Genomic DNA, 19993 nt, shown 5'->3' with positions numbered 1-19993 from the left:
CCAGCTGGGAGCATATATGCACTGCATAACACTCTTACCCCAGCACAGGTGAAGCAGTCAACCTGTCCACTTAGCAAAAGGGATCAAGGATTGACAATGCAAAATCCTTCTTCTTTTATTTTATTTATTTTATTATTATTAATTGCTTCAATTGCAATCACTGGGCAAATTACCTTACATTTTCCAAATTGCCCAACAGCCCTCTCGTTGCTTTCCTAGAAAGGAGAGAAAAGGGAGAATAAAAATACAAAACCTACCCTATTCACTGTGTAGGGAATGGACAACCAGAAAACCCACCTACATGCATTCACAAGCAAACGTCATACTGCTGTCAACGCTACAGCCAACTAGCTGCCCAGTGCCCACAATATAAAAATATAAGAATATAAAGCCGTCACAATCCTCAAGGTCAACGATTGCACCTGCACCCATGTGTGACAGATTACCAGCCAGTAGCCAACTTAAAATATCGAATTTTCCTACCTGACTGAAAGTCTCAGAAGTTTGGGCGAGAAAGGCAAAACAAAGGAAGTGGCGGATGTGACCACCTACCTAAATAGGTGAGTCTCCGGCCCAAGGACATGAATATTGGCATATGCCTTGACTGATGCTTTGTTTGATGTCTCCCACCAGCGCTGTGTGTCCAATGTTGTTCTGTGTGTCGTGCAACAGCTATGCGAGCAGTGGTGCTATAAGTGACAGAGTAGGATTCTTTTCCTCAGACATTACAGTGGTCACCACTTGCATTGACTTCAAGGCCCGGACAATTTCTTCGGTGTTCCTAATACCCGTCTCATTCAGGGTGAAGATATCTGTGCTGCTCTCTCTCACTTTGGGAGACAAAAGCGCTGTGCAAATGGCAGGCTGTTGTTCAAGGAACTGCCAGAGCATTTCATAAGCACTGTTCCATCTAGTGCTGACATCATTCTTGAGCTTGTGGGTCGGGAGCTGTAACATTTCCTGCTTTTTCTCCAACGCGGGGTTTGCTGCCCTGCTTCAGTTGAAAAAGCCTGTTATGCACCGCACTCTTCCCATGAGCCTGGCTACTGTTGGCAAGAAACTTGTTAACAGTTTATAGACTGCTTAAGAACGTTAATAAAAGCCTTATGAGTTTCTTATAATTGTTTATAATAGCATTACAAACACATTTATTGAGTTTAACTAATTTACCTATTATGTCATTGTTAAACCTTTACTAAGCTTTTTTTGTTGCTTTATTAAGATTAGTACATACTTTATTATGTATTTATTAGCACTTAACTATGCACTTATTAACAGTTAACTAAGCTTTTTGCAGCTACCAGATCTAAAGCGAGAACAATGCCTTATTAAGGTTAATAAATCCTTTATTATACACTTATTAACAGTTAACTATGCTTTTTGCAGCTACCGGATCTAAAGCGAGAACAATGCCTTATTAAGGTTAATAAATCCTTTATTATGCACTTATTAACAGTTAACTAAACTTTTTGCAGCTACCAGATCTAAAGCGAGAACAATGCCTTATTAAGGTTAATAAATCCTTTATTATGCACTTATTAACAGTTAACTATGCTTTTCGCAGCTCCCCCATCTGGAATGAGCACTACATGTGGTCAAGGTTGATAAAATGTGAATAAAAAATTACATATTATACAATATTTTAGCGGTGAAGGACAAAAACACACTTTAAGACAGCTATTTTGAAATGTATTTATTTTTTACTTTTCATCACTTTCACGTAAATGGCAGCCACATGTGGCCACAAAGAGAACATTCTATAAAACATAGCCTCAAACAGGCCTTTGAAAAAAAATAGTACAATTATTAGTACAATTACAGTATCTTTCAACATTGAGGTAAATTGTATATTGTAAAAGACATTCTGAAAACGTGATATAAAACATCACTAATCACATCAACACAATAAAAAAATAGTGCAATTGTAACTTAAAAACTGAGGTAGGTTTTAATAAAAAAAAAACTTTAAAAAAAATTCCATTAAACAATGTTTAAACATTTCTATTGATATATTTCTAATATATCAACGCATAGCAACCGCTGTTTTGCACATGTCAACTATAATTTTATTTTATAATAATTATATTATTAATATATTAGAGTAACTTGACTCGGAAGACCCAGACAAATCAGAAGCTGACTTGACAGAGGCCTCGGGGGATGGCTCATCATTTCTTACGTTCGTGTTTCTTGATGCTGTATAAAGACAACACAATGAAACACTGACCACAATAGACAGTTAGGAGACAGGTTAAAATAAGACTTTAGGCAGTTTAGACATGGATTGCGCAAAAGGGGGTGCAGTTCACTATTAGGAAGGTGTCCCTGATGTTTAGGACACAAAGTGTACACATCTATGTAACAAAGTATAATTACATCATACTCCATGTATTGGTGAAAAACAGTAATTATTGACTTACATTGAGACAGTTGCTCTTTTAAGAAATCTCTCTCCTTGGTTAGCTCTTTGATCATGTCTTCCTGACATGCTATTTTCAGTTTGGCCAGCTCCAGCTCATGTTTGTGCTTTTGGAAACTGAGTTTGGCAGTGGAGGCCATTTGGGCATCACCTGGGGTTGGCACAAAAATAGCAATTCAGGATTAATATTAATCTGTATCATGGATTATGCCTTCCAGGGGTCCAGGAGGGGTGTATACAGGTGGAACTACATAAAAACACAGATGGAAATCATAACACAAACCAAGTCACAGAAAGTTAACAATTGGTGACATCAGATGGACAAGCAGGCAAAATACAGGGACACGGCATAGCCAACAATAATGAGCTAACTTTGCGTCGCTAGTAGTTCTGCATGTTTGACAGGACTTGGCAACGTTAGCTAATGTTATTGTTAACTAACTAAAGTTTGTTAGCAATCACCTAGCTAGCTAGCTAGCGCCAGCTAACGTTACTATAGCGTTACATTCTAAACTTACCAAAAGTCATCCTCCGTCTCACAACGCTTCCTCTGGTCAACTGGTTTTTTTCCAGGCCCAGATCGGGTTTGAACTCGACTCGGGGGTAAGGATGCTGACATCTGCCTCCTCCATTCTGCACGCAGAAGCACGTTCGTCACACAATAGTTGCGTTAAGCCATCAGCCGCTAGCATAAACTGAACTTCCGGTTTTACCATTTGCCTTCAAAATAAAATCTCTTAAATGAAGGATCTGATATGCAGCACAACATAAATCATACGGTATCATACTACTAGGGGCATCTAATTTAAACATGTTATGTAAATACATATGTAGATTGGATACAAAAGAGATTAGAATAGGCATTACGATGAAGGCATTTCAAGTTCAAGTTCAACTTTATTTGTCCATAGCTGCCAACATTGAACCCCCCCCCCCCCCCCCCCCACACACACACACACACAAACAAACCCAACACTACCACCCAACATGTGCACGCAGACACACACACACACACACACACACACACACACTGTAGGCCTACTTTTCATAATAGTGTATTGGGATACTTGGAGGGCAACTGTGGTTTCTGTTGTTGGGCTGGTCTTATTTAAGCTACAGTAGAAGGCCAATTTCTAGCAGGAAATCTTTACCCCAGCTTTTAAATAAATAAAGACCATCCTAAAAGCAAAATGAGAATTGTCTCATTTAGCCTACAGACAGTCATCATCATAATATATCTAATTGTCAACTTCCTCTTGTAGAATGGATCTTGATGATTGTCCCACTTTTTACAGCATGTCTTTAGCCCAAATATTGATGGAATAAGACAATAATTTACCCGGCAATATTTCCTAGACATTCTAAAATCAGAATTCTTTATTATGCCAAGTATGTTTGCACATACAAGGAAAGTGACTTGGTGTGGTTGGTGCACAAGGTACATAAGGCGACATGATAAGCAAAGAAATTTACAATATAAGCAATATATTAACAAAATATAGAAAAATACAAAAAATAGCAAAATATTAACAAAATATATACAAAATACAAAAAATAGCAAAATATTAACAAAATATATATGTTGTATTGCATTGTATTGCACATGTTAATTGTATGGTGAGGTAGGAGATGGTGTTGCAGGAACAACAGTGCATTTGTGTGTGTGTGTGTGTGTGTGAGTGTTTGTGTATATGTGCAATGCAAATATAATAATAGATATAATTATTATATATAATATAATTGATTTTTGTTGATTGATAATTGTTTTCAGAATGTCTTTTAAAATATACAATTTACCTCAATGTTGAAAGATACTGTAATTGTTGTACTAATTGTACTCTTATTAGTACTCTAATTGTACTAATAATTGTACTATTTTTTTTCAAAGGCCTGTTTGAGGCTATGTTTTATAGAATGTTCTCTTTGTGGCCGCATGTGGCTGCCATTTACGTGAAAGTGATGAAAAGTAAAAAATAAATACATTTCAAAATAGCTGTCTTAAAGTGTGTTTTTGTGCTTCACCGCTAAAATATTGTATAATATGTAATTTTTTATTCACATTTTATCAACCTTGACCACATGTAGTGCTCATTCCAGATGGGGGAGCTGCGAAAAGCATAGTTAACTGTTAATAAGTGCATAATAAAGGATTTATTAACCTTAATAAGGCATTGTTCTCGCTTTAGATCTGGTAGCTGCAAAAAGTTTAGTTAACTGTTAATAAATGCATAATAAAGGATTTATTAACCTTAATAAGGCATTGTTCTCGCTTTAGATCCGGTAGCTGCAAAAAGCATAGTTAACTGTTGATAAGTGTATAATAAAGGATTTATTAACCTTAATAAGGCATTGTTCTCGCTTTAGATCTGGTAGCTGCAAAAAGCATAGTTAACTGTTAATAAGTGCATAATAAAGGATTTATTAACCATAATAAGGCATTGTTCTCACTTTAGATCCGGTAGCTGCAAAAAGCATAGTTAACAGTTAATAAGTGAATAATAAAGTATTTATTAACCTTAATAAAGCAACAAAAAAGCTTAGTAAAAGTTTAACAATGACCTAATAGGTATGTTAGTAAGACTCAATAAATGTGTTTGTAATGCTATTATAAACAATTATAAGAAACTCATAAGGCTTTTATTAACGTTCTTAAGCGGTCTATAAATTGTTAACAAGTTTCTTATAAGTGCTTATAAATGTCTTATAATCTAACAATAAACGTGTTTATGATGCTATTATTAGCACGTATATAGTCTTATTAACACATAATAGTGTTAATAAGAACCTTATAAGGGCCTTATTACCTCTTAAAGCTTATTACAAGGACCTTAATATAAAGCGTTACCAAAAGTTTTCAGTCACTCTAATTATTCCAGTGTTTTTCAACCAGAAACATTTTGTATGCGATGGATCATGAGCTCTTATCATGAGTGGGACAGCGTAGCTCTACCATATTTGACCCAAAGCTATGAGAATAAAGTTATTTTGACTCAAGGCTGAATAAGTATCATAAAGACACCATTAGATCCGCAACAGAATATAAAGAGTGGCTGACAAGAACATGTTTTCACAAGAGACGGCTCACTTGACCACAGTGCCCACTTCTTCTCATTTGCATGTCCCATAAGTGATTCATAAAAGCACACCACTGCACAAAAAGTACCTCTTGCTCTGGCAAGGCAGTATAGTTCCAATTTATGATTATCTGTTAAAAAAGTTTAATTAATAAACAAAATATGGCTAAAAGCTGTGTTTTGTCAATGTGTTTCAGTGCTGTCCTCGGAAAGAATAGTGAATAATACATTTTGCATTGTGTGACATAACCTCTTTTCTTAATATAGGCTATTGAGTTGTGCTGGCGAGAACAGCTTTGTTTGCCTTTCTGACATATGTAGTTAGCGACCCATTGTGGTCCCACATGGACGTGGATGATCAGGGAGGTGTTTAATATGCAACACCTCATTTACATATTGACTTCACTGGCTTTCACCTGGGCCACCACAAGACAATAACGCCACGGTAAAGTGTCTCCGCAGTGGTAGCCTACACCATAGTAACTTTATGAATCACCTCAAATTACCATGCTGCAGATTTTGCTGTTGAGTTTGAATGAATATGGGCCAATATGTTGTGTTACAAAGGGAATTTGAATTATTATAAAGTTTACTACTGAATAAATAAAGCATTTTAAAGGTGAAATCAGATCCTTCAATACTGTTTGAGGCTAGAATGTAACTGCTACTGATGGTTCACTTTGCTTCAGAAGGTAAAGTTTCTGGATATGTGATGAGATTTGAAATCACCTCTATGCAATTGCAAAAGATTTTCCTATGAGCCATTTTTGTCCCCATGACCACATAGTGCAGCTTTAATCAATCATGTGGCATCTAACTTGATCAATCTAGATTCACATTAATTATCAGTCCATAAATCCGTAAAGCATGGTTTTCTAATTAAATTGTAATTTCAGGGTGCTCTTTGATTCTTTATTAGCAGCATGTTAATAAGCAGTGGCTTTTTCTGTCAGATGCTGTATAGAGTCAATGAGGCAGGAGGAAAGGGGGATGGAGAAATGAAAAAGGCTGGTGAGAAACAGAATAAGAAAGGAAGAGTGGGAGGATGATACATTTTATACAGAAGATGAGGTACAGTAAAAAAAAATGTGATTTTTGATAGTCAATCATTCTAAAAATATGAAATCAGATTTAAAAAAAAAAGAAAATTCAAATATACACTTAGAACTGAGGGGGATAGGGGGATGTGAACACTAAAAAACAAAAACAGAATAGAGGATATAAAATCAGCATTACATCAGCAGTATACATCTGGAATAATATACATCCCATAAATCATTCTACAATTCCATCAAAATATTCTCATATAACACAAAAATATCCATTTACATAATGGGTAATCAATATGGTGTCACTTCATCCATGCCGAGCAGATCTCCAAATCACCTGCAATAACTAAACAGAGGAATTTAGAGAAATCCCATTGGAATAGTGCATGGATGTGGATTGTGTATGTGTATAGGTCACTGTGTAAGTACTTGTGTAAAATGAGAAGAGGTGATAAGAGAGAAAAATCAACAGGGAGAATGATGTGGAGAGGGACAGAGAAAAAGCTCAGGAGGGAGTATGTATGTTATACAAAGCAGTTACAAATATAGAATATGAGAGATATTGCTTTATCACTGAGGGGAGAGTAAGAGAGGGAAGGAAAGAAGGAATCTGAGCAGAGTAAGAGGGAAGGAGAAAGGGAAAAAGAAAGGAGGGGGATGGAGAAGGAGGGAGGATGTAGAGACATGGATTTATGTGTGTGAGAGAAGAAATGAGAGAAGTGCTAGCACAGTATGTGCACGAGAGAGAAAGAGAGAGAGGAGTGACCCTGACAGAGGGTGGGAGTAGAGAGAGAGAAGAGAACAAGAGCTTGGATTCTTTCTGCTAAATGTGGTGAATGGATTGAAGCTTTCAAAAAGAGAGAGGCTTGAGATGCTGAAACAGCCAACATGCATCTGCTGTAATACAAAGAAATGTCAGAGCAGTTTAAATGTAAGGTGGTTTCAGTGATTGTCATTAATGATTTATATATTGTGATTCACTGATGAATATCTAATATCCAAACCCACAGTCCAGGCTGCATGCACATGAATTTTTTAGATTTTCAAGGTTTCTTTCCTCCATTACCATCAAATAGATTTTCCTGTACATCTGCTGAACTGATCATGATAGGACTGAAGAAATTGTGTCCTTACCTCTGTTTAGATGGCGAAGGAATCCAATAGTGCTGATGAAAACATCATAAACTGTTCTGATCATCATGTAATGGTGAACTCAATGATACTGTAAAGAAATGTGTAATTTTAAGAGAGCTCAGAACATTGCATTTTTACTATCTATGACAATCAGACATCTGGGAAAATGTCCCCTACTGTCTCAATGAAGAAAAAATACTGGATCTAATGGAATGATGCCTACATTCATATAACTGTCTGTGTAACCATGCTGTGTGTGCGTGTGTGTGTGTTGTGTTGTGTGTGTGTGTGCGTGTGTGTGTGTGTGTGTGGACAGATATTGACGAGTGTTTGGATGGTTTTGTGGAGTGTGACAGCAGAGCGACCTGCATCAACCTGCCTGGCTGGTACCACTGCGAGTGCCGCGATGGTTACCATGACAATGGCATGTTTGCAGCCAATGGGGAGTCATGTGAAGGTGTGTGACTCACAGGTCAAAGGTCACTTGTATGTTGTGTTAGTGTAACGTGAAATTTCTATGGGAAATTATTTAAAAAATATATGAATAATAATAATGCTATAAATCGTACAATACAATTGGCTGCTTGTAAGTAAAATAACAATTCATCAGTGCATAAATTTCAGAACTCCAAATGTGGCAAATAAACCCACATTTTTTTCCTGTGATTGACAGCTGTCATTATGTTCCTAAAGTAGAAACTGTTTCCTGAAGCTGGGACTAAGCCAAACCATTGATAAATGATTGAAGAGTTGCAGAACATTTAATTTTAGACATTAAGCTGATGCGCTTATGAGTTATGATGTTTATATGCATCACCCCAACACCAAGTTAGCTGAGTAACCAGGTTAAAGAATAAGGCTGGTGTTTTTTAATGCATTGCTTACCGTCAACAAATCCTATGAAAATAACAAAATAAGCAATGATTTTGTTTTGCCAACAAGTCTCGTCCATGTAGCCGGTGCCCAATGAAGCCATGTCCCAGCAGCCATAGAACTCCATTGTATTAAAAAAACAATTAAAAACACGTCAAAGAGCCATGCCGTTGCTCTGGCAGCATATTTCATCAACTTTTTCCTCAAACAACTTAATAAGCCGGCCAAAAGTAGTTCCGTAGCACCGAAAATAGTCCCCGGCGTAATGAAGAATTTGTTCCCATTTGAATTTGATTTGGTAATAACTACAATAGCCTGACTTTTCGTGGTAACAGTTATCGATTTTTAAAATTTAAACTATGTCTTTGTGAACTGTATTTCAAGGTTTTTAGCTTACAAGGAAGTTTTTAGACTTCCGGGTTGAAGGCTAAAAACGGTACGTGGGAAGTCAGAAAGTAACGGGAGTAGAGCAAACGCATTGTTGATTTTGTTATTTTCATAGGATATGTTGACGGTAAGCAATGCATTAAAAAACACCAGCCTTATCCTTTAAGCAGGGAATTGTCAGGACCTGGGACAGCGACTGCCCCGAGAGCGGGCATGTTTATAGAAGCATTTAATGGACAAACATTAGATTTCCATTATGATTTATAGTAGGCGTTAATTAATTGAGACAGTGAAATCTTTTGTATATGCTTGATTTGGTACAACTTTCAATGCCCTTTGTGTCATGCGCACTGTTCTTATTCTCATAATAATTAGCCTAATATCCTATGAAAGGCATCGTAGAATTCAGTATTATTTTGCCAAATAAAGCCATAACTTTGATTAATTTAGTTTAGCCTTAGAAAGCCTACTTCAAAATAAGTCGTAAGTCGTAAATGCAGTGTCCCTGAAAGGCAACGTAAAAAAAAAAAATGCAGTCAGTGTCGGCCAAAAAGTTTATGTTGTACGTACGAGTTGTTATTCCGTATGACATGGTATCTCATACGTACAAGATACTATCTTGTAGGTTTTGGGCGACACTGACCGCAAACTTTACTTTTATTTATTTTGTCCAACACAGATTTAGAGCCTCAAAATCTTCCTTTCTGCCCCCATGAGTACACTTATGTGCAATTAAATGTTCAATTGTTGACTTTTGTTCATTTATTATACTTCCCCAAATATATTACTTAAACTCTTATCTGATCATATTGGACAAGTTTTGAAGTTTAGAGGGACAAATGTTTTAATAGATTATTGTAGCAATATAGAGCTACAACACCATGAACTAGCACAACAGCAACACAATGAACATGAAAATAGTCTATTCACTCTCCGTGTCGCTCCTTCTTGATCCTAATAAAGCTGCAGCAGTAATTCCATGATGAGTTGATTGATGTTATTCTTTTTTGCTAACCAATTCCTGATGTCCATTTTGAATTTAAAAGTTCAAATTACAGGTGACAGGTCTAAATTTACGTCAATCACAGCATCAACCTGTATTACTCGTATTTGATTTAGTTTAACAATATATTTAGTTTTGGATTGGATTAGCATTAAAATATCATATACAGTAAAAAAATATTCCTGCAAGATTTCAATAAAACACATTTTATTTGGGGGCGGGCAGAGATGTAAATTGGACGGGCCTGGCCCGGTCTGGCCCTCCCTCAACGCCGGGCCTGTGAACAAGACAGAAGCATATTTATTTAATATCAACAAGAAGTCCATCTGATGGAGGGGACAGAGGGATGTTACAATTATTTAGTTATTTTAACCACTTCGTCGATTCTTGTTCAGTACAAATGAATATGTAAACCTTCAAATTAAATAAGTTTCGGTTTTGACGTTTTCACCATGTGTCAAACTTAGACTTTCACGGCATAAGGATATACACTGCAAAAACCGATAAATTTGTTAAGTTATTTTGTCTTGTATCCAGACTTATCAAGCTTATTTTAGGATTTTTTTTAGTGAAATCATCTTACTCCACCAGTTTCAACACATTTGACTTTTTTTTCAGGAGAATGTAACTTGTTTCAGGACATTTACTTGGTAAAAGTGAAATTGTCTTGGAGAAAGTTTCTTGTTTCAAGATTTTCTTCATTGTTTTATGATGATTTCTTGAAAGAAGTCATATTGGCATGTATCAAGTGAAATGTATTGAAACCAGCAAGATTATCTGCCAGTGCAGTGAGATAATTAGACTAAAAATATCACTAAATAAGATTGATAGGTCTGGAAACAAGATAAAATCACTTGTCATTTTTTGCAGTGTACATATGGGGACCATTATGTCTTTCCCTTATATTAGGGTTATTAGGGTTATTGCTCAGTCAAAGAAGGGCGGCAAACATTCTGTTAACTAGCTTATTCATGGTATCAGGGAGACTCAATCATAGGGTTCATGGTTCATGGAAACAGATTAACCTGAATAAGACCTTAACCAGTATGACCCGTGGCCAGGTTATGGAAACATAGTGTTTTCCTTAGGCTCAGAAACCCATGGGAGTGGATGCTGACTCTCTGTTTTTCTCTCCAGACATAGATGAGTGTGAGACAGGTAGACATACCTGTGCCAATGACACGGTATGTGTTAACGTGGATGGAGGGTTCGACTGCCGATGTCCCCATGGCAGGAACTGCTCAGGAGACTGCCACCATGACAACAAGGTCAAACACAACGGGCAGATCTGGGTTCTGGACAGCGACCGATGCTCGGTCTGCTCCTGCCAGGTGAGAAAAATCTGGAAATTAGTGCAATTAGACAGACATTTCAGCATTTGACATAAACCTTATTGTCCAGGCAAAAAAGGCCAGAAACAGGACAAATACTTCAGATTTGTGCAAAAATACCAAAACTGGTACACGTGCAGTTTGATGCCATGAACATTTTCAGAATTGGAGCCGTCGCAAAAATGATACTGATCAGCCATAGTGACCATTTTTCTATCCTCCATTACCATTGAAAAAATATGACTACACTTATGTTTATTCTGTTGTTATCACTACTTTATTGACATACCAATGGCCAAGGAATACAGCTGTGCTAAGGAAAATATCAAACTGCTCGGTTCATCAGGCAATGGCTAATTCAGCCATTTCCCCATATACCTGATTGTCTCAGTAAAATAGCAATGTTCTCATGTCTTAAAATTGCAGTTCTTCTTTATTTCTTTACACTTAATCATTCACCCATACATGATGATCTGAACAGTTTATGATGTTTTCTTTAGGACTATTGTATTTCTTGACCATCAAACATGACATATTTTTTCAACCCTAAATTTCTCGTACGTACGAGATAATCCCACCCGATTTCCACCTTTCCCTTAGGTGTGCCATGTGTCTGTCCACAAAAATACCAAACATAATCACCATGCCATGTGCGCCTTGCACTGTTGACTGCGCTTTGTGTCATGCGCCATTGAATCACGGAAATAGGGCCCGGAAATAGGGTATTAGCGTTCAAACTCCCCAAAAGGGAGTTTGAAAGCTAATACTCTTCAGTTTTACTTTTTAATCTTGCTCTGAGTGAGGTAGGAAAATATTCTCACATCTAAACCATAAACATGCAGGTAATTCTAAATCAATAGGTTTAAAACAAAAACAAGTGGTATTCTGTTCAGCCACTAACCTCTAATCTCTCCCTTCCCTCCTCCCATCCCTCCATCTGCAGGCTGGTCGAGTGATGTGTCGGCGGATGGTGTGTGACTGTGATAACCCTACAGCAGATCTGTTCTGCTGTCCAGAGTGTGATCCTGGTCTGGATGGAGTGTGTGTTATCCAGAGAGGTCTGATAACCTACAGCAGTGGAGAGTCCTGGCTGGACGGCTGCCTGCAGTGCCAGTGCATGGTGAGGAAGAGAATGGAAATGGTGGATCAACACCAATAGGTTTTAAGCAGATTTAAGACATTTTTACACCTAGCTGTTTGTTTAGAGCAGCTGTTTCAAACCCTGGAATGGTTTCCTCTTATTTTGATTCAGCTGAAAACCCAGCAAACCAAACCAATCAGGCCAATAACTTGTTTAGAGTACAGTACATTTTCAAACCAACCCTAGAGGCACATTCTGATTTTGTCAAGTTGCAGGTGGCCTCAACTCAACATATTTATGCCATGCTGGAGCCAATAGTCAGCCAATCAGTTTCTGTAGCATTTTCTTTTTTGCCATTTTCCCTAAGCAAGTTTTAACTCAACCAGGACCACTCCATGATCTGAAGTAACTGCTCAAAAAGTAAAGTGTCCTCAGACATTTTTTAAGGAGAAGAAAATACAGACATTCTTAGTATACTTGATTTTACAATTTGAATGGTAAATTTGTTGATATATTATAATAATATGCATACCACCATGTTGGGGTGAACATGGTGTGAAAGTAACTTTTTCCTCAGTTCACTCTGATATAGTTCAATCAGCCACGTAAACAGATTATCGAGAATGAATGCAAATATAGATATGGAGTTTAGTATGGCGTCTAGGCTCTGATCCTGTCACTCCTAACAATGCCCAGCCTAACAATGTAAGGTGAATAGAAGGGTTGTTAGAGGATAGTTTAAGTATTTCTAGACCATCCGCATGGATGTAACACACTGTATTTCATTGTTGTTGATTTCAAACCACTTTACTCCCACTACATCAAAAGCCCTATTGCAGTGATGGAAAGTGGAAGGAGATGGATGGAGGAGGCTAGATTCTGTCATCCATCACTGTCTGCTTGTCCAGAAAGCTGAATTGAATCATAAAAAGTTCAGCTGACATGTGGCCATAAATCTCTGCAGCCATTAGCCGGCCTCTTAGGACTGTCTCTCTTTTCTTCTTGCTGCTGTCACTCTCATTCTTTCTCTCATTCTCCCATCTTTCTCTCATCTATCACTCCCTCTTTCAGCATTAATTTTACTCTTGTTTCTTTCTCCACTGGGTTTTCATTGTCTTCCTCTCTTTTGTTTCTCCTCTCTCTCCTCCCCATCCATCAGTATCCCTCACTCCTCCTTAGTCTTCCTTTCACCCATATGGTTTTTAATCTGGCTCAGAAACTGTTGGCATTGCAGTGGATTGATGCTTTACAAGCCTTCTGTGTATTACTGGTTTTGCGTGTGTGCGTTTGCGTGTGTGTGTCTGCTCTCATGTTCATAAATCATCTTCACAATTACATTTTGTCCCCAGAGATTTTGTGTGTGTGTGTGTGTGTGTGTGCATGCATGTATATGTGTGTGTGTGTGTGTGTGTGTGTGTGTTTCAAATTTCAAAAAGCCTGTGGAAGGGAGAACGCCCCAAACTAGCTTTGTATTAGCAGCCTGGCTTCTCTCTCGTCTCTTTACTATTCTGTCATTATTTCACTCTCTCTCTTCTATGTTGTTTCTTCAGCTCTCTCTTGCTTCTCTCTTTTTTTCTCAAAAGGACTAAAACTGAAACTAACTACAAAAGTACAAAGAGCTCCTAGAGAGCTCTGTGTGTGTGTGTGTGTGTGTGTGTGTGTGTGTGTGTGTGTTTATGTGTAGGTGTGTGTATGTGTGTGTGTGTGTGTGTGTGTTTGTGTAGCTTCCAGTATAAAAAGCTTCATAATGAGCTGAGACATACTAAGCTGTGGGAGCTCCAAAACTCTTCAGGCCTTCCCCAGACACTCCGTTCAAAGGACGAGCAAGATGGAGGTAGAGAGGGATAGAGAGAGAGAGAGAGAGAGAGAGAGAGTGAGAGAGTGAGAGACACAGACAGACAGAGAAAGAGAGAGAGTGTGAGGAAGGTGATAGTGGGAGAGACAGTCTGCCACCTCTGTTGGATAATCTACTGATTCGTTTTCTGAAACAGAGTAATGAACACACTCATTTCCCAGACTGGGGAGACATGACACACACACACACACACACACACACACACACACACACACAGAAACAGGAATTAAACATACATCACTCTCTTAATTTCATGGGCCTTGGATATTCTGTGAAGTGTGTGTGTGTGTGTGTGTGTGTGTGTGTGTGCGTGTGTGTGCGCTCATTGTGCAGCTATGTAATGAGATTTGTAGGTGCTTTATCCTTGTCAGTAGGAAGTCTAAGCTGGACCTGAAACATCCCAGTCCAACACCAGTATATCCCATTTAGTTCCCAGTAGACTCTTCCAGCTCATTTGTCTTGTCTTATCAGATGCGAGAATAGAAGATACTGACCCATTTTCTTCCAGCCCAGAAAAAACGTATCTTGTAAATGTATCTGGTGTACACCATTGCAGTAATAGGCACGGATCTACTAACATGTCGCAATTCCAGACGTAGCGCAAAAGCAGTTGCGAGTGCAATTGGTCCCACCAGTGCAAGGTATTTACTGAAGTATGGCATGCAAATGAGGAGAGCAGCGCATATCATTAATTAGAATTGCGACTGTGCAAATATAAGGGCCAAACAATGAGCACAATAGCCCGATTGCTGCAACTTAATGATGGTCAAAAGAAGAGCAAATTTCTCTCCAGTGGAGCTGAAAGTGTTGGTGACGGAGAAAACCCCAAAGAGCTCTCTGCTGCAAAGAAGAGATGTTTACCAGCCTGTAAAAAGGCACTCTGGGATGACATAACAAATAAAGTGGATGCAGTTGGGCACCAGAAGCGCGGTTCAGCGGAAATAAAAAAAAAGCGCTGGTATGGTATGAGGAGGTGAAGCTGCATTGTTTTCATCAAGGCAGTGTTGCACAGACACTGGTTAATAAATGTCAGCAAATTGAGAGAAGACTGCGCGACTTTTCCTTTTTGTATATTTAGGTAATTGTCTGAAAATTGAGGGCACTTTCTGACAATGAGGCTTAAATAGTGCATTCTTAAGTCAACATACTCATTAAAACCTAATTGGAATTGAAATAAGGGATGCAATCTAATGAGCGCATGTTATGTTGTGTAGATGACTGTGTCACCTTGATCTCGGAGCTGGTTCCAGAAATGTCAGGGCCAGAGCCAGCCTCAGTGGAGGCATCCTGTATGCAAAGTAATTAGACATGCTTTTCTTAGGTCTTAAATTCCTTGCCCAATCAATAAATAAAATAAGCAGATAAATCATGTCCGCTGCCAATTTCCATAAATCCCTTCCTTTATTTTGCGCGTCAGCCTTGGAACATCCACAAATGCGGATGCAATTAGGCCAAAGCACAAAAAATGGTGCACCCAGATCAGCGCAAATATCCTATGTGCTAATTTAGTAGATCAGATAACAAGGTTTTTGCACCTGTAATTCGATTTGCACTGGCACAAATCTTAGATCCAGGCTTTAGCATTCTGTTGAATATGCTCACAATCCCTCGTTTAAAGCATCCTTTTGGATGTTAGTGTCGACTAAAGGCAGAGCAAGTAGTGTGCTTTCAGGTGACATAACACACTCTGGCAGCCATATTGGAGAGAGAATGCTGATAGCATTCCTAAACTTACAACTTGGCCGGCTCAACAGTCTGGAATAGACATGATTAATTTCCATTTTTACAATGTTTGGAAAAAGTCGCAGTGTGTTGTTGTAAAACTGTTGTGGTGTCACAGTAACCAGTGAAGGATGGCGCTCACTTGAGAACCCAATGGAACCACTCAGCTCTCCCAAGTCAGAATAGAGCTGTGAGAGGAGAGAGTGGTTGCTACTCAACTCACATTAGGCCCAAGGAGCCTTTTTCCTGACAAGTGAGCCTGTTGCAATGACCCCATCGTTCTTTGAATATGTCACAATAACCAAAATTTTGAAAAATAAAAATCTACCTTATTGGACCATTCAGTTTTATTTATAATGTTACTGATCTACCACAGCAATCTTTTTCAGATATTTCTCTTTTTTTTCTAACCTGGTTGCTCTATATTAAGACATTATTAACTTATTTATTATTATTAACAGCCAATACTTCAATGGACATTCATGATGGTGTCAGCCCTGGTTGATAGGAGAGTCGTGACACCACTCCATAGCCTCTATAGAGTTGAAACGTTCGGTTCCGAAAGAGTTTTGGACCAGCCGCCAGATTCATTGGGATTTTTAACTTTAGCGATAGCTGCCGCAGTACACAACAGAGAACCCCTTCAGTCTCCGACATCAGAAAACGATAGTTAAGGTTGCTGTAATGATCCTCGGTTATAAATGTTTCAACCTTGTTAGTGTCAAATCGCGTTTTTTCTGTCGCTTCCGTGTTTAAAACGGCACCAAACACTACAGTATCCATGATCCTTAGAGGGAGTTACTATGGTGACAAACTCACAACGCCGACTTGGTAGGTGTGTCAAGCACATAGCGGTAGAACTGTAGAATTAGTATTCATGTTTTTTGCCGAATGTAAATCTTATAGCGTCATGTTGCTATACAGATGACAGCTGTGTAGTGCAGGCACCAGCGAGTTCTCTGCCGAACCAGCAGTTCTCTAATACCTGTTGTGATAAGTCGTTAATTAAAGGAATAGTACACCCAAAAATGAAAATTCAGTTATTATCTACTCACCCCCATGCCGATGGAAAGTCGGGTGAAGTTTCTTAGTCCACAAAACAGTCCTGGAGCTTCACAGCAAAACAGTGTTGCAGCATTCTCCTAAACAACCGAAGTTGCTGGGGACTTAAAACGTAAAAAAACAACCAAAAATAACCCATAAAATGGCTCCATACAGCTCGTCCGGCATAATCCAAGTCTCCGGAAGCCCCGAGATCCCAAGTTGACTTGAAAAGACGTCATTTACACTCTTTTTTTAGCCGAAATCTTCACTGTAGCCGCTGAGCTCAAAGCCACGTTCACGTTAGCACGCACCTCGTCTGAAGTGGGTGCATGAGCTCAAAGCCGCGTACATGCGGCTGTTTTGTCTCTTGAAAAGTAAAAGGAAGGGCATGTTTCTGAGTGGGCCTAGATGTTTTGGATTCTGCGGTCAGTGGTCCCTTGCCTAGGTTAGAATTGTTTTGGGTCTTAGATGGACGATACTGAGGAAGAACTATATGACAGAGATCTAAGTCTAAATTTAATTTTAAATGTTCCTCAATTTCTTTTAATAATTTTGAACATCTTAGCTTCATTGTTGCCAGAAAAGTCCAGGCTATTTTATGTATTTTAGTGTATAGACCACCAAAACCTAACAATGCTTTTGTTGAAGAATTCTCTTAACTAATTTCAGTTATTATGCCAGTCTAAGACACTGTACTCTCAATTCTCAGCAATTTTAATATCCATGTGTGCTGTCCGGCCCTCACCCATGATTTTGCCAATCTAATTGAGTCATTAATCTACGTAGTTCAGTCGGTTAAAGGTGCCACCCATTCCAAAGGCCATACACTTGATTTATTTATTTTATCTGCTGGTCTTACCCTTAACAATTTGGATCTAAAAGATGTCCCTGTATCTGATCACAAAGGAATTCTTTTTAATGTTTATTTTTCTGCCCCCATTTCGAACCCATGTACAATTGCCTGTTCTCACATCCTCATAGGCGATGAGAATGTGAGAACGGGCTTTTTTTTTTTCCGATTTTTTGTTTGGAAAAACCTTGTTAATGCCAGTAGTTGTTATCATCATCTTCCTCAATCTCCCACTGAGGAACTTGTTTTTAATTAAACTTTCCTTATCATTTTAAACTCTATGGCTCCCTTAAGGTCAGACCGACAAAACTGAAAGCTTTGCCCCTGTTAAATGAGCATTTTAGCTTCTCTTCACTGGCTACCTATTAGATTTAGAATTGATTTTAAGATTTTGCTTATAACTTTCAAGGCATTACATGGTCTGGCTCCTAGCTACATCACTGACCTTTTAAAGCTGGGTTAATGACTAAAATGTGGTTGTATATGTGTGTCCCAGCGAGGCCAGGTGGACTGCTGGCCAGTGTCATGTCCTGCGGTTTTAGACTGTGAGTTGACAGAGGTGCCGGAGGGCGAATGTTGTCCTCGCTGTGTTACCGACCCCTGCCACGCCCATGATGACGACACACACAATGACATCACCACAACCTGCACTGACGAAACCGGACTGCAACGCTTCAACGGAGCTGCATGGACCAAACATGGCACCGAGTGCACTCTATGTCAATGCAAGGTGACGCATATGTACATGACATAACAGATAAAACATACATGATACAACACAATGCCACATAAATGATGCAAGGCATAGACAAATACATGATACAACACATAGACATATACATAACGCAACACATAGACCCATGTAACACAACACAGACACATACATGACACAACACATAGACATATACATGACACAACACATTGACACATACATGACACAACACAAACACATGCATGACACAACACAGACATACATAACGCAACACATAGACCCATGTAACACAACACAGACGCATGCATGACACCACATAGACACATACATGACACAACACATAGACATACATAACAAAACAAATAGACACATACATGACACAACACATATACACGCATGATACAACACAGGGGTGAATTCACAAAAGGACTGCAACTCTTTTTTGGCCTTTAAACTATTGCAAAAAACAGAGAAAAAAAATAGGCACATACATGACACAACACACCTACAAATACACACATACACCTACACACATACACACACACAGTCATGCACAGTCAAGCACCAGATGAAGGCGCCTGTTGAATGGATGTAGTAAAAGCCTTCTACTTGGTTGAATAGGAATAAATCTTTCAGAATAGTTTTTCTGTTGGGCTGAATAACTCACCAAGGCCAATACACAACCACATACACACACACAAAAATACAGACACACACACACACACACACACTCACACACACACGTGCACACACAAAGAAGGGCACATTGCAAATTAATTGCCTCAGTAATTCAAAGGTAAAGAGCAGATCACCTTGAGTGCTCTTTGATTTTAATGGTTACTCTTTTTAATGGTTTCTCTTCTTCCGTTCTCCTTCTTCCCACAGAATGGACATGTATGCTGTTCAGTCGACCCTCTCTGCCTTTAGATTTGCAGCCACCTTTGTAACTACCCCCTCTCCATCTTTGTAAAGCCCACTTTGCCCCAAAAGCTGCAACTCCCCCACTTCACCTCTGTTTATACCAAAATGCCCCCCTACCCAGGCCAAATAGGAGGGCATCATCGCATCGGAAACATTTCCGCCCCCCTTCATCCACCAGTACCATCCACACTGGATGAGAGAGATGTTGTGAAAACCTGAGCTTGCATCTGCTGTGCAGCAACTGATAATAAAAACAAAATGCCTGATGATATAATAACTGGTCACAATGCACTCGTGTCCCTCTAAATTGTTTGAAAATGTAGTAAAATCTGATAATATAATGAATTGCCAGATAATGTAATATCATCTTCAGATTGATATTGTAATAATGTAATAATACAGGTTAATGTATTACATTATCAGGAGAGAAAATTACAATATCAGCTTTTATTACATTTTTGTCTGATTTAGAGGGACATTTTATTACATTTTGACAAGTTGTTAACCAGCATATTACGCTATCACTTGCTACATGCTG

General features: G+C 38.6%; 1 protein-coding gene across 1 annotated transcript in view; it reads left to right on the top strand.

Annotated features, from left to right (window-relative positions):
* LOC139913763 (protein kinase C-binding protein NELL2-like) overlaps window positions 1–19461 on the top strand; it is a 155018-nt gene extending 135557 nt beyond the window's left edge. The window contains exons 16-20 of the mRNA XM_078282228.1: window positions 7993–8133; window positions 11077–11270; window positions 12214–12390; window positions 18319–18552; window positions 19420–19461. Coding sequence (XP_078138354.1) covers window positions 7993–8133; window positions 11077–11270; window positions 12214–12390; window positions 18319–18552; window positions 19420–19461 — 788 coding nt within the window. The remainder of the gene's footprint in view (window positions 1–7992; window positions 8134–11076; window positions 11271–12213; window positions 12391–18318; window positions 18553–19419) is intronic.
* Window positions 19462–19993: the final 532 nt, after the last annotated feature.

This window comes from Centroberyx gerrardi, chromosome 24, assembly GCF_048128805.1.
Source record: "Centroberyx gerrardi isolate f3 chromosome 24, fCenGer3.hap1.cur.20231027, whole genome shotgun sequence".
In the NCBI taxonomy this organism is placed as follows: Eukaryota; Metazoa; Chordata; class Actinopteri; order Beryciformes; family Berycidae; genus Centroberyx; species Centroberyx gerrardi.
Note: the sequence above shows the minus strand (reverse complement) of the source record. Positions and strands in the feature narration are given on the sequence as shown.